This window comes from Pelodiscus sinensis, chromosome 1 (assembly GCF_052426305.1).
Source record: "Pelodiscus sinensis isolate ZL-2025 chromosome 1, ASM5242630v1, whole genome shotgun sequence".
Classification (NCBI taxonomy): domain Eukaryota; kingdom Metazoa; phylum Chordata; order Testudines; family Trionychidae; genus Pelodiscus; species Pelodiscus sinensis.
Window position 1 is genome coordinate 71,263,088 of NC_143052.1, and position 15,596 is coordinate 71,278,683.

Here is a 15,596-nt window from a genome sequence, read left to right on the forward strand (position 1 = left end):
AGGATTGTATGTTGAAATACAGATATCTCAAGTTAGCTATCTTAATGAAGAACACACACCATGGTATGAAAGTGAAAATATAGCCAAAGTGTTCCTGAACATTAAAGCCTATTAGACATCTAAAATGTCTTTTAAGCATTAGCAGTATTGTTCAAAACTGAGCAGCCCTTCATAGAGGGCTCAGAACAGCTCATTTGCAGACATCCAGGAGGGTTTTTTTGTGCTATAAACTGAGCTATGCCTGTGTTTGTTTTCAGGAAGTGCTGCAAGTTAACTGCCAATACAGCTCTTCAGTCAATGTGGAACACAGGAGATAAGGGATAGGATTTTTTTAAAATAGCACTTTACAAAAAATAACGTTATATTGGAGGAAGGTTTGTTTGGTAACAGAATTAGTTGGACTGAATGGGAGACACATCCAGTAAATGGAATAGAAATAACATAGTTCCTGAGGATTAGATTGTGACTGTGCCCACACAGATGAGATATAAAAGGGCTTTCTATAGGGGCTTTCTAGACCTTGGATCCAGTTATGAAGGTGGAAACAGGTGATGTGTGTCTGCTTACTCTCTCTCTCTCTCTCTGGAGACCTGGTTCATGGGTGAAAAATGGGTGGAGCCTGGGAAGCTGTGCTGATGTAGAAGGTATTATGATTTGTTGCTTCTATAGGCCAGCATCAAATTTCCATTCCCAGGCTCAAGAAGAAAGCAAGAGATAGAATGTGACTCAAACTGCTAATTCAGAATACTATGACTCACCCTCTACCCCTTGTACAGGGCCTAATATGAAAAATCTAGCCCTGAATGTCTAGTCATACTTATTTTATGCAGAGTTCTATATGCCCTCTGTGAAAACTAGTTATACTAAACTCTCAACACAACCCATCTTCACTAAATAAAATTACTGTAATTTTTTTCTGGCTGTACTTTATATACACTTTTGGCAGTGCAAGTTTTCTCCATATCTCCCAAACTTTCTATGCAGTAATTTCCATTGACTATAAGGCTATCTGTTGGTGATAGCAGAGCTGATTGACTTCAAAGTCTCTCACACTGTTCTTGCCGAACTTGGCCAAGAGTTTTCTCATGACTATAACAGATGTTTCTGTTTCTTTTAAAAGACCAATGGGAACCTTATGGAGGAGGTTTTTTTTTTACTTCAATCCAGAAGTGAATTCCAGCATAGCTGTGATTTTGAAACTCTCTACCCAACTCATAGGAACAAAAATTGATCAGCAGCAAGTACATTTGAGCCAGTATTATTAGGAGTAAATGTTCCCTTTCCCACAGATGAAAGCATGAGTTTACCATTCTGCCAGCTACTTGATAGCAGATAATCAAAAAATTCCAGTTTAGTCTCTATTCCTTTATACTGATAGGTCATTTTTTTCAGTGCATTAGAGAATTTTGCAGTATGTTTATTTTGTAATGAAAATTTGGATCAGAAGTCTAAACAGTTCACACATGCTGATTCAAAGCATTGCTTTGATTAACCTTCTAGATATTACTAGGTTCTTGCCCTCCTAATTAGGAGTTAAACATTTCCTTAGTATTACAAAATAAGTGAGGTAGGTGTTTTTAGGATTTATAGTTACCTTCATTAGCAATCTTTGGTGTAGGGGAACCTTTCCTGGGAACAGTTATGATGAGGGAAAAATAGGGATCAAACCAATTTATTGGGGCTATTAAAATTTGAAACTCAGTCCAAAATGAAATTCAAACTTTTCTTTAAAGTTTTAAAAGAATGGGTGAATACTTTCTTTCCTTTTCAGATTTCTTAACAAGCTTCATCCTTCAGGTGAAATTTGTTAGAATATCTTAAAGACTAAAAATATCTATGGCAAAGGCGAGCGTTATGTATTCTAGAACATCTCTGATATAGTGTAAGCAACATTTGAAATCAGCAGCCATGCACAGCCCCACCAAGCCTCAGAGATCCCTTCATAGGCAGAGAGCCATTTGGGAAAAACAGAAAAAGGATAAGGGGTAGAGGATATTTGTTGGAGTTCAGGGAAAGGGATGCTGAGAGGTCAGTATGCTTGCTAGAGGTCAAACAAAAGACCTATGAGACAATGGCTCAAAGAGTAATCAAAGGGGAAGATGGCAGAGAAGGAAGGAAGAACCAAGATTTAGGATGTGTTTTGAATAATTATTCTGACCAGCTGATCCAAACTGAATTTCAAAGATCTCTTGAATTTAGCTCATCACTAGTTGCATTACCAGCAGGTTTCTGAATCTTCTGCACTTGTCATTTGCTCCATCTGCTTAGTAAGGAAGAAATGGTTTATCCAATTATTTTTCTTTTCCTCCTCCTGAAAAGTGAAACTTCTGCTTTCATTAAGCTTTACCAGCTGTCCATATGGTCCAGTCAATAGAGCAGAGTGTATGCAGTTGCTGTTAGCCCTTGTTCAGTCTTGAAACAGTTTTTATTTGCTTCCCAATCAAATTGTGTTTAATCCTGATTACTTTAGACCAAACACTTAAAATATTAACTTCAGTGCACATCATCATATAAATAGTAGCCCATTGTCTGTGAGTCTGAAACGCTGACGTACACGGCCACGCCCCCTGGCCGTGTATGTCAGCGCCCCGGCCCCCTTCCCCCGCTCCGTGGTGGTTCGGCCAGCCCCACGACCCCTCAGACACCCCTCCCCACCAGCGCTGCTTCCCTCTCCTCTTCCTCCACCCCCCCATCCTCCCCTCCAGCCCCACAGCCCCCAATCCCCCCCAGCTCTGCTTCCCCCCGTTCTGGCCAGCCCCGCCCCCTTCCCCTCCCTGCATGGCGCCCATCCTCCTTCCCCTCCCTCCGTGGAGTGCTGTGGCACTCCCGCTGGGCCCACCTGAGCAGCGCTGGCCTCCTTTCCCCTCCCTCCGTGGTGCCTACCTCCCTTCCTCTCCCTCCGTGGTGTGCTCAGGTGGGCCTGGCTGAGCGCTGCTTAGCTGGGCCCGGGGCGGCAAGCGGCTGTTTGGGGTCTGCACTCCCCACACGCTCCCTGTGGGGAGCGCAGACTCCAAAGGGCCGCTTGCTGCCGCTTGTTCCCACGCCAGGGCCCGGAGGGAGCGCCACTCAGCTGAACGGCGCAGCGCGCCACAGAGGGAGAGGAAGGGGCTCAGGGTGCCATGCAGGGAGGGGAAGGGGGGCGGAGCTGGCCGGAAGGGGGCGGGAAGCAGAGCTGTGGGGGATCGGGGGCTGTGGGGCTGGAAGGGAGGATGGGGGGGCCCGGAGGAAGGGGGAGGGAAGCAGCACTGGCAGAGGGTAGGTGAGGGGTGTCCGGGGGGCCGTGGTGCTGGCCGGCAGGAAGAGGTGACAGAAAGCAGAGCTGGGGGATATCGGGGGCCGTGGGGCTGGACGGGAGGAGGGGGGTGGGAAGCAGACCTGGCGAGGGGGGGGTACAGCCAGTGGCCACAGCCAGACCCCAAATGGCTGCTTGCTCCCCGGCTGCAGCCCAGCTGAGTGGCACTGGCGCTGCGCCGCTCAACTGATCCCCCGTGGGACAGGAAGGGGCACAGGGTGGTGATGTACACAGCCAGGGGGCAGGGCTGTGTACGTCACAGCCCCCCCTTCCTCTTCCCGCCGTAGCGCTGAGTGGTGCGCCTCTCAGCCGGGCTGCCATGGGAGAGGGGAGGGGGGGCGGTGACGTAGACAGCCCCACCCCCTGGCCGTGTACATCATCGCCCCGCCCACCCTCCCCCACGGCAGCACGGCTGAGCGCGCAACACTCAGCTGAGCAGCCACGGAGGGAGGGGAAGGCGGCAGGGTGGTGATGTACACGGCCAGGGGGCAGGGCCGTGTACGTTACCGCCCCCTTCCCCTCTCACTGTGGCACTCAGTTGAGTGCTGCACCCCTCAGCCGGGCCGCTAGGGGAGCCAGCAGTGGAAGGGGCTGTTTGGGCTCCCCTGGGGTGAGAGGAGAAGGGAGGGCGGTGACGTACACGGCTCCGCCCCCTGGCTCTGTACGTCACCGCCCCATCGCCCTCCCTTGCGGCAGCCCTGCTGAGCAGGCAACACTCAGCCAAGTGCCACGGCGGGAGGGAAGGGGAAGGGGGGTGGGGAGAGACGGAGGGGAGAGAGAGGCAGGAGGAGGAGGAGAAGAGAAAGGGAGAGTAAGAGGCAGGAGGAGGAGAAGAGAAAGAAAGAGATGGAGAGAGAGGCAGGAGGCGGAGGAGAGCTGGGGGCAGGGGGGGAGGCAGTAGGAGGAGAGAGAGAGAGAGACAGAGTGACAGAGCGAGAGAATTCAGGAAAGAAGACCTGAAAATCCCATCTTACGACGGGCTAATTGGCTAGTCAGAGAAATAATGACTGATTATGGGACTATTTTAGCTTGTGTGTCTTTCTGTTAGCTTGAAAGCATAAAACACTCCAGCAAAAAGGAAATAGTGATTCCTCTTGATAAATTAATATTTTAATGTTTGACCTACCTCCCAGAAATGTGATGTTCGATTATGTGTAAGAGGTTTGGAATCCTCAGTTTAAAGTTGCAATGTCTGACTAAAGAAAAAAGAGGCTATGACAATCCTTCACACCAACAAACATAAGACCAAATCACCCACTTGTGCTTTAAGGGTTAAATTGTTCATAGGATAATATAGTACAGGTACCCCTACATGATAAATGTCCCCTTTAAAAAAAATCTACTTCTTCCAGTATACTGACAAAGCAGGATTTCCTTTAGGAAGCAGGATGCACCTTTTTCTGTGGCTGCAGCTATGGGTTGCATTGCACGTCTCTTTAGATTCCAGGCTGTTACAGAAGACAATTGAGTCTTTTGAATTTAGTATAATTACAAAGAGTATCTGATTTGATAAATAATCTATCCATTTTGTATACTACCTTTTGTTTAGCAAAATTAGTCCACATTTGTTTTGTAAAATGAAATACTATAGGATTTATCATCTTAGTATTTTAACTAAAAGAGTGAATACTTTCATCTTATCATTGTCTGGTTAATCAGATTTTTTTACACCATACCAGTCAGAAGTTTAATTCATCCTCAACATATCTTAAAAATCTATTTAAAAATCTGAGCCCAATTTACTTGGATTTATTACATAAGTGGTAATACCATTTTAATACATTAATATTATCTGTTGCCTTTTAATTAAAGTATTAAAAATTATTTCCCACAACTATATTTATTCAGATGTTTATAGTAGGAGGAAGATGTGAGCTTTTGCTATAATAGCACGCACAAAACAGTCAACATATTCAAAACATGTTCAGGAGAGGGTCTTGCCCGCTTAGAGCCAGCAACTGTATCAGCAATAGCCGCAGCTGTTGTAGTAATGGGACAAAGCAGGGGAAGCAACATAACCCAGGGCTTTATAGCTTCTGGACCCGAGACATTTAGCTGTTTTGACCCCAACAACCCCTCTGAGGAGGATTAAGCAGCAGAGGGATCAAGTAAATCTCTTGGCACCACTTGGGGCAGGTGTCTTCATCCTTGCCTCTTCCTGTGATATGAAAGACATAACCAACTGTCTATTCATGCATCGCATTTGGCAAATGTTTGGGGGCTGGGGGAGGCAGAGAGAGAGGGGAGCAGACTTCACAGCCCTCTAAGTCTCTGATGTCCGAACTGATGTGGAGGGAAAGGAGACTTGTGCAGCAGTGTTGTACTGTGGTGGTTTATCTGGCAGAGGTGTGGAATGTTGGAAGGATGACTTGCCAATCGTTTAACAGGGAAAAGAGACTGAATAGTGGTGGAGTGGGCCAGATAGCACAGTCAAATGATAAGGAAAAAGGACTACTTTGTCTTGGGGTAGCTTGGGGCAGTTTTGTACATATCAGAAGACATATAAGAAGTAATGTTACTATTATATAACTGTATACATTTTCATTGCCCCCCTCAACTTCCTATTTCCCCACCTATTGTTATTGTATCAGGTCTACCATTAGAATGCAAGTTCCGTGGGAGAGGGAATGTCTCTTCCTACATTTTCAGAAAGCCCCTGGCATTGCACATTTTGAGTGCTACTGTAATAGAGATAATAGTATATTATATATGTTCATTTTGAGTTCAGGATCTTAGTCATAATATAATTTATCCTGTTTTTCCCATTAAAGTATCACATTATCTTTGAAAAACTGCAGCATCTGCTTCTCCTGCATACATGCTGTTGTTTTTTTAAAGATTTGTGTGGACTCTTTCCTCAAGTATGAACATTTGGAGTTGCATACCTGCTGTATTCTGAGGTCCAAAAAGAAAAGTCACCAGTGACTCAGACTCCAAGACCTTCCTTGATTTATATATTTTGACTAGGATTCTCAATCCTCTGAGCAGCACCTCTGATTTGTCCTATTTACCATAAGAGGCATGTTCCAATGGTAATGAATAAAATGTAAACCTAATCTGTAGGAAGTGAAAGTCTTTCATCTCCTTAATTTTGACGTTTCCTCCCCTCTCTATTATCTCATTACCTCTTCCCACCCTCCCTCCATACACTGTCTTGTGCATTTTTGCAACAACTGCTATCATTCTACAATCAGTCTCATTTCCAGATTATTCCATGAGCACTGCATTGCCATCAACTTTTGGGAGGATGTAAAAGTATGAGGCCTAACAGTTCTTGCATAAAAAAACAAACTGGAAAAATATTGTTTCTGGACCTGGGTTTTGCTGCATCGAAGCAAACACTGCACTTTTCAATGTGGTTTGCCCATTAAACATTTTTTCTTTACTATTTAGGGATGGGTGAGGAAATTACCCCCCAGAATTACTAGAGCTTACCAATATATTTTTCTTTACCTTTGTGTGAGGTTATTCAGATTTCTTACATTTGTTTACACTGTTAAAGAAAGAAGTAAATATGACAGCTATTCGCTGGTCTGGTAATGCTTATACGGTAAACATGACACCATTTTGAGGTTGACATGAACTGTAACTATGTGATTAGCCTGTTAATTTTTTAGTTCTTTTAGCCAACGGCTGTATAAACAGATTGTTATGGTTAATAATTATTACTTGTTAAGTTTAATGTGCTTAGTACTATACAATTCACAGGAAGGAATAAGTCATCTGTACTCTCCAACGTCTTCATCTTGTTGACAACACTATCATCCTTCATGTCACTCAACCTTGTAATCTGGGCTGAGCTTTGACTCCTGTTAATGAGATGCATAGATACATACTGTTTTCAAGTCCTGGCACTTATTTTTCCACAAATCTCTAAGATTTGTTTTCCACAAATCTCTAAGATATGTCTGTATCTCTCTCTCCACACCACTAAATCTTTCATCAACCTTTTCACCTCTTGTCTTATTTATGGTAACCCCCTTTTCTGTCTTTGCTCCCCTTCTTGAGTTCCTCCTCTATTTTTTGCTACTTTATCAAATGTAAGCTTTTGGTCTTGTTCTTTTAAGTCCCTTTACTAGCTAACCCTGCTTTGCATATCATTTTGTTTATTATTTTGTTATCTTCTGCCCATTCAGCTCCACCAGCAATACTAACTTCTATAACCTGGTTACCCACTTTGAAGACAAGCACTTTCTCCTGTGCCTCCTCCAGCTTGTCTGGAAAGCCTACTTTTTATTCTTCCCTATCCTTTCTAAAGACCCATGCTTACTGTGAAGTCCGTAAGGGTACGTCTACACTGCAACGCTATTCCAAAATAACTAGCGCTATTCCGAAATAACTTAGTCCATGCCTACAGAAGCGCCCTGAGGCCGGATGTGGCAGCTGGCACCCCAGGCAGAACGCGCGATCGGTGCCCCCGCCTGCTTGGCCATCAATGGTGTGACATAATCATCGGGCGCCCTGTGCGCCCCATGACGTCATCATCAGGAACCTAGGGCACCCCGTTGAAGGCAGCGCCCTAAGCAACCGCCGAGTCAGCCTATATTCACGAGCCACCCCTGCGTGTCTACACAGGGGGCAGTTATTTCAAAGTAGTGTCAAAATACTGCCAAGCTGGAGGACTTCTTACTCTGACTCTTGTAGCCCTCATTGTACGATGAATAAGGGAAGTTGGAGGATGAGTGCTCTATTTCAAAATAAATGCTATATAGACGCTCCCTATTTTGAAATAAACTATTTTGAAATAAGATACCCAATTGACATAGCTTGTTTCGAGTTAAGTCCTACAGTGCAGACACACCTAATAGCAGCTTGGAAGGTGGTCAGTAGGGATGTCAGATATTTAATTTATTTGCATGTTTGTTTATCTCTGATTTAGAATTTTTTTTAAATGAACCAGCTGTAACTGTCTTGCTGTCTACATAACAAACCTGTCTAAAAGCATGTTCTTATTACAGCTCTCTCTGATCCTCCTTTACTCATTCCTTCAAATGACTTTACATCCACTTGCTGCATGTTGTCTTTATTAGACTATAAACCCTTCAAGATTTGTGAAGCACCTAGCACAATGGAGCTCTTAATCTGATTGGGGCAATTAAGCAACATCATAATAGCAACAACAGTAATGTAATTAAAACAAACTTTGAAAGAGTAACCTATTACCAGTAAAGACCATTATCCCCAAAGCCTGCCAGCTATGCATTACTATTATTTGCTTACTGATTACTTTGGGTTTTTGTGTCAAGCAAGTGAATTGCAGAAAGAGACTGGAGCCATCATGATCACATCTCTCCTCCTCAGCAGAGAATAGCAAGATTGCCAAAATATGTAACTCCATTACTTCAAAAAATTGCTTTAGACTAACCTTTGAAAATCCCATCAGGATTTTCTGCCTCACAAAGACAAAATGGCAGATCTCACAAGCCTTTCTGGGTACAGCTTTAACTGTATCAGTTGTGTAGAAGGATCGTAAAATCTGCTACACACATACCCTTTATGTTGTCTCAGGATTAAAAAGACAATACAAGGAACCTTCACTCTTTGAGCTCTACAAAAGGACCTAGAATATTACATGCTGCTAGCATCATTGTGCTAGTAACAGACTTCAGAAAGAGATCTAGAGATCATAGTAGACCGCAAGCTAAATATGAGTCAGCAGTGTGACACTGTTGCAAAAAAAGCAAAAAAAGCAAACATGATTCTGGGTTGCATTAACAGGAGTGTTGTGAGCAAGACACAAGAAGTCATTCTTCCGCTCTACTCTGCACTGATTAGACCTCAAGTGGAGTATTGTGTCCAGTATGGGTACCACATTTCAATAAAGATGTAGAGAAATTGGAGAAGGTCCAGAGAAGAGCTACAAGAATGATTAAAGTCTAGAGAACATGAGCTATGAGGAAAGACTGAAAGAACTGGGCTTGTTTAGTTTGGAAAAGAGAAGATTGAGAGGGAACGTGATAGCGGTTTTCAAGTATCTAAAAGGATGTCACAAGGAGGAGGGAGAAAAATTGTTCTTCTTGGCCTCTGAGGATAGGACAAGAAGCAATGGGCTTAAATTGCAGCAAGGGAGGTTTAGGTTGGACATTAGGAAAAACTTCTTAATTGTCAGGGTAGTTAAACACTGGAATAAATTGTCTAGGGAGGTTGTGGAATCTCCATCTCTGGAGATATTTAAGAGCAGGTTAGATAGACATATGTCAGATGGTCTAGCTTGTACTGGGTACTGCTGTGAGGACAAGGGCCTGGACTCGATGACCTTCCAGGGTTCCTTCCAGTTCTAGTGTTCTATGATTCTATGAATCTATGATCATTGCTTGTAGCAGAGAAGTTCAGTATATAGATTCATAGGTTCCAAGCACAGAATGGACCATTGTGGTAATCTAGTCTGGCCTGTTTGTCTTATATGACACAAAACCCTAGAACATACTCACCTCAAAAAATATTCCTAGAGCATGTCTTTTAGAAAAAAAAATCTAATCTTCATTTAAAAATTTCAGTGATGGAGAATCCACCATAACCCTTGGTAAATTGTTCCAAAGGTCAATTTCTCACTGGTGTGTTCTTCAACAAGAATGTATCAGATGTTTATGTTGGATGCAAAGAAGGAAATCTCCATATGCTGTATACCTGAATAGCTACCAGCTGGCATTGTTGGAGATGATAACATGCAAAAGGGGATATTTGAGGACACTACCATGTATTTGCCATTCCTCCACACTAGCCAGTTTGGTTGGATTGCATCCTGGCAAAATGTGTTCTCTAGGTATTTCTGTCAGGTCTAGTGCTATTTATCATTGCCCTATTTATCATTCTACAGTTGTGTAAATGAAGAAAAAATATAAAATAACCGTTAAGTGCAGTTGTATTATTAAAAGTAATTCTCTAGAAATGCAGTATAAGGGTCCTCCTTCTAATTTGCTGAGTTAATATTTTTAAATGTCTTTTCTAACTGCTACCACAGCAAATTTAATTGAGATCAGAAAGTCAAACTCTCCTTTTTTCTGACTTGAGCATCGTTACTAGTAATAAATATTCTGAAGTTGGGATTTTGTTAATAATTCTGTTTGAAATTTTAGACATCCTGATCGTTCTCCGACAACAAAGTCAGTTCTGGAGAGATAAACAGGAATAAAAAGTATCAATGATTTATTTTTGTCCATATTGTCAGTGAATATGACTCAACATACACAAGGAGTTTGAGTCAGATAGTATTATTTTTTACCCAGATGCTTTTTTCAGTCCTTAGTCACACTTTAAGGGAACTCACCTGCTATGGATACTTGAGGAAATGTATACTTGTTATTCTGCTATTCTGATTAATGTGCATAGAATTCCCTAGACTTTGAGAAAGAATTGATGGTGCTGCCTGCCTGAAGTGTGTTTCAATGGACAACAGTGACATGAATCTGTGTCCATAATTGATTTCCATGCCAACTTCTATCTACACCTAGGTTTGACCATGCCATAAAGTAATATTGTCTGTCCTTTTTTATGAAAGTCTCGTCTACTTTGACTGGTTTTGTAGCTTGTTCCATTTTTCTGGCATTCCTAAGTGGGAAAAGATTTGATATTCTAAGGTTTGTATGTGTGTGGGAGGAGGAGTTTAACAAATGATGGACTGAAACTCTACTTTAGAAATAAAATCTATGAAAGGAGCTTTAAACATTTTTAGAATGGGAAGTGTTAAAACTGAATAAATGACTTTAACAAAAAAAATATTGTGTTGACTAAATCTCGTAACAATGCTTGTGACTTTCTTATATCCTGCCCTTTGTTTTGGTATGGATTTTTCACAGCAGAGACAGACGTTACCCATGCTATGATTCAGCGTCTGTCGCTAGCCACGCTCTTGCACAATTTTAACCTGATTTCACGGGATGAACAGGGAATGAAACACCGTAGCTCATGGCTGTCAGCAATGAAAAATAGGCAGGAATCAGACAAACAGCTTCATCGCAAAGATTGTTTCCGGGCTAAAAACTCTTCCAACAGCTGTTTGCCTTGGCTGCCTCTCAGATTCAAGTTGTTTTTTTTTTTTTTAAAAAAAAGGGTTTTGTTTTTTTTAAGATGTGGGCTGGTTATTTATGTAATCAGGAAGAGGTCTGTGTTTCCAGTGTTGTGGTCTCACTGCTGTTTTGACAGTTGGAGTACAAGGAGATTTCTTCTTTTTCTGCCCCCCTCCTTCCAGACCCGCTCCAGCCCATTCACTTAATGCACAGAACTGGAATGCTGCAGAGAGAAGAAAAAGCAAATTTATGAGTTCTTAAATCCCAGACAGGCAGCTTTGTGTCAGTTACCTTCAAGAAAAGTTCACGCCCCAAAGGAGTGTTTAGTCTTACACAGCCACTGACTAAGCAGTGTGTGTGAGAGAGGGAGATGAAGGAAAGTTTTGCCTCTTCATGAAAAGTCGTAGTATTGTTTTAAAGATGACTGCTACTTTTGTTTAAAGTATTTGTTCTGGAATTACTGAAGCTGGAGTCTACCAGACTGAGGTCAGAAGCATTTTCTTTGGCAGAAAGAAGATATTTTTATAGAAGCCATGCCTGTACTTGGGGTTGCCTCAAAGCTAAGACAGCCAGCTGTAGGGTCAAAGCCTGTTCATACTGCCCTTCCGATACCAAATCTTGGCACGACTGGATCACAGCAGTATTCATCAAAGTCTTTGGAGCTTACTGGGGCAGAGAGCTCAATGCTTTCTTGTCAGCTTACATTAAAGTCAACCTGTGATTTTGGAGAGAAGAATACACTTCAAGGCAAAACCAAGGAGACAGAAGATAGTAAGGTTAGTTCTGAATTTTACCTGCAGATTCAACTCTTAAAGTGTTGATTTACTTATGCAAAGTCTGCTATCTGCCTCTAGCAAGTGGTGGAGTGGATGTGGAGCGCATGTGTAAAATAGGAACTAGTTTGTGTTAAGTGATAACTTTGTATAGCCAATATACTAACATGTAACTGTGTTTGGCTCATTGTTAGTGTTTGAATAGATATATTTTTTTAAATGTACATTTTATTATATCAAATGGAGTGATCCTTCATGACAAGCTTCTGGTGAGGGTGAGTCATATCACACAGTGATAAAAATCATGCTGAGACCCAGATAAGCAGAACTATCACATGACAGTGCTTAAGAAAATACTGAAACTTGGCAGCTTTATGTAATATTACAATGTTAAAAAGGGCTCCCACACCCACACTTATTCCCCAAGGGAGGTGCCTTTAAAATAAAAACAACCCATTGATTGTTCTGTCCAATTTTCAAATGATCTGGCTAGACTTGCTGCAGAACCACTGAACCAGAAAAAAACAGTGAAATGTTACCTGTCTTTTTTCACTTCTGTAAAATAGCCTTATCTTACCAGACCCTCTTCCAGGTATCTTGACCCTCTTCCTCTGATTTCACTGTGATGGAAAACAAATGAAACCTTTTTGCAGTAATTTTAATTATATATTATATTTTGGGGACAGCAGTACCTTTGAATCCCTTCTTGTCAGTAGCATGCAGTTTTGTGGATCCTTTACCTACAGTATTCCAGGGATTTACGTGTAATGTAACTGAATAGAACAAGCAGAGGTTTGCATGCTTCCTTTCCCTCTCTTTATCAATACTGCTGATCTCTGGACATTGATTACCTCATTGAGGTTAAACCAATTTCTATAAACAGATTTCTATAATGGCTTCATTTTTATTGTAAAGAAACTTGTCCAGCTTCATAGCTATTGAAGTGGCAGCAGACATACAATATATGTATTTCACTGTGCTTAGTTCGAGAATGCTGTTCCATGGAGGAGGAAGATTTTGTGCCTAACGCATAGGACTGGGAATCTGAAGATTTCAATCTGTTCCCTGTGCTGCCACAGACTTTCCGTGTGATCTTGGGCATGTTTCTTAATTTCTCTGTGCTTCAGTTTCTATTTGTCATATGATTCTCTGTAGCATCCATCATTGCCCCTCATGCAAGGAGTTAGTTGCTCTTTAGAAAAGCTCTATGAAAAGCTCTATAGAAATTCAGTTTTCCTTTTCTATCAAATGATTTACAATTAGTAGAGGCTTTTAACCACTAAAATGATGTTAATCTGATATGCTTTGAAATGTACAGCTTCCTGTTTAGTAGTTTTAGATTAACTCAGCAAGTATAAGAATGGTGTGTTTTTTAGTCTTGTGCTTTCACAGGTTACCATGGGGATAGTGTTGCAGTTCTGCAAGTTATCATTTTCAGAAAATAGCATACAAGTTAAAATAGCCACTTAGTTATAATAGCTAATGTCAACACACATTTTGGAAGGGATATAAAACCCCATGCTTCTGGGTTTAAACCAATCACTGATATTAGGGATTAGGATGAGAGCTTCAAAGGGGCAGATTATTTCTGTTAGTTCCTGGAGAACTAGCCTCTCCCTCTGAAGCATCTGGTGCTGAGCATTATTGGAATCAGCCAGGACAGGGGACAGACTTTGCCAGGCTCTGAGCAATTTGGTGGGAGGGCTTGGCTCCAGCTTCACTCTCCCCAGAAGGGGTAAGGCCTTGGATGGAAGGGGTGGGGCTAGAGGCAGCCAGCCCTCTGTGCCACCTGGTCTGCGTCACACCACCCCAGCCAGGTCCAGGTGCCACCTGGGGTTCCAGTAGTAACCTGAAGGGCCTAGAACACCAGCTGCCATGGCTGCCACAGAAGTGGTGGCTGCGGCGGCCAGAAGCCCAGGCCCTTTTAAATTCCTGGACCTTTTGGTCCCTCTCCTTGGAAACAGCATACCAGATGATGTATCTGATCCAGTGTGACAGTTCTTATGTTTCTGTGGCCACATTTTCAAAACAGCTCAGCACACAATAGCTCCCAGTATTCTCAGTGAGGGCTGCTAGGTGCTGAGCCGTTTTGAAAGTGAAGGTCAACATGTTTACACTGAGTCTAAAGTTAGGTTCCAAAATCCCTATTTGGGCACCTAAATAAAGCTAGCCTGAAGCTCCAAAGTGCTGAGCAATCAAATTTCTGCAGTTTTATTTTACAGTGTCCCATGAGTGCCTGAAGCTCCTGCTGAAATCAGGGGACAGTAAAGAGAAAAGTTGGTTGTAGTAAGTGGTAAATGTGAGTGATCAGCACCCATTTCAGTGCCCAAATAAGGATTGTCAGAGTCTAAAATTAGGCATCCCAGTTTGTAAATATGGTCCATATTTGTTTTATTCTCTACATTTTGGTATATTTGCAAGCCTTCTAGCTTTCTTTTTAAATTTATAAACACAAATAAAATACTTCCAATTGACACCCCCCCCCCCCATACACATACACAACCCTCCCCCCCCAACCCCCCAACCCCCAAAAATGGAAAACGCTTACTCATTTAGCACTGGAAAAACACAAGAAATGGTTAATTGTAGTTAAGGCTCCACTACAAGGAGCAGTAATGTTGACTGCAGGGATGTGCTTTCTAAAGTGAACTCTAAAGTGCATTAATTGGTCCATGTAGACCATGCTAGGGATGCCAGAAACCTTCACAAAAAATCCTGTATTTCCTGGATGGGGAAGGGGAGGGAGAGGGTTTATGGAGATGGAGGGCATAATTACCAGGTGAAAACCAGACACCTGACAACCCTACTCCATGCTGGTGTGCACTAAAGGTTACTTAGTGTGCTTTAACATTGTGCTTCTTGAAACACTAAGGCTGCATCTAGACTGGTATGATTTTGCGCAAATACTTTTAACGGAAAAGTTTTTCCGTTAAAAGTATTTGCGCAAGAGAGTGTCTATACTAGCATGTGCCTTTGCGCAAAAGATTTGCTATTGCGCAAAAGCATCCATGCCAGTGTAGACACTCTCTTGCGCAAGAAAGCTCCAATGGCTATTTTAGTCATCGGGCTTTCTTGTGCAAGAAATTAACATGGCTGTCTACACTGGCCCTCTTGCGCAAGAATACTTGCACAAGAGGGCTTATCCCTGAGCGGGAGCATTTGTACAAGAACCACTGATTTTGTACTTTACAAAGTCAGTATTCTTGCGCAAATACTCGCGGCCAGTGTAGTCGGCCATCATGCCAGTCTAGACGCACCCTAATATGTGAAAGTGCACTAGGGAACATTAGAGATTACTCTTTACAGTATGTACAACAAGAAGAACCTCCCTCAAGCCCCATGACTTGTGGACATCCATATTAAACTCAAAAAATTATTTGAAAAAACCCACCTGTGTGACAGGGTGCTGGTCATGCCAGCTTGAATCAAGAAAGGGGAAATGGAACTTGCTGAGTAAGCCCATGCCTGATTGGCAAATGGGAAACAACTGCCAGCTGCATTAGCCAGGAACTATATAAAGGCTTG

The 15,596-nt window shown here is 42.5% G+C and overlaps 1 protein-coding gene across 9 annotated transcripts in view; it reads left to right on the forward strand.

The window, feature by feature from the left end:
• Positions 1-15,596, forward strand: part of NAV3 (neuron navigator 3) — a 569,112-nt gene that overhangs the window by 172,508 nt on the left and 381,008 nt on the right. For 3 of the 9 annotated variants that reach the window (XM_075932234.2, XM_006118493.5, XM_075932246.2), the window contains exon 1: positions 10,981-12,074. The exons of 1 other annotated variant lie outside the window; for it this stretch is intronic. In XM_075932234.2, the coding sequence (XP_075788349.2) occupies positions 11,832-12,074 (243 nt within the window). In that variant the 5' untranslated portion in view covers positions 10,981-11,831. Of the gene's footprint in view, positions 1-10,979; positions 12,075-15,596 lie in introns of those variants that run through there. 5 more of the 9 variants (XM_006118491.5, XM_075932267.2, XM_006118495.5 and 2 more) reach the window with 3 other exon arrangements.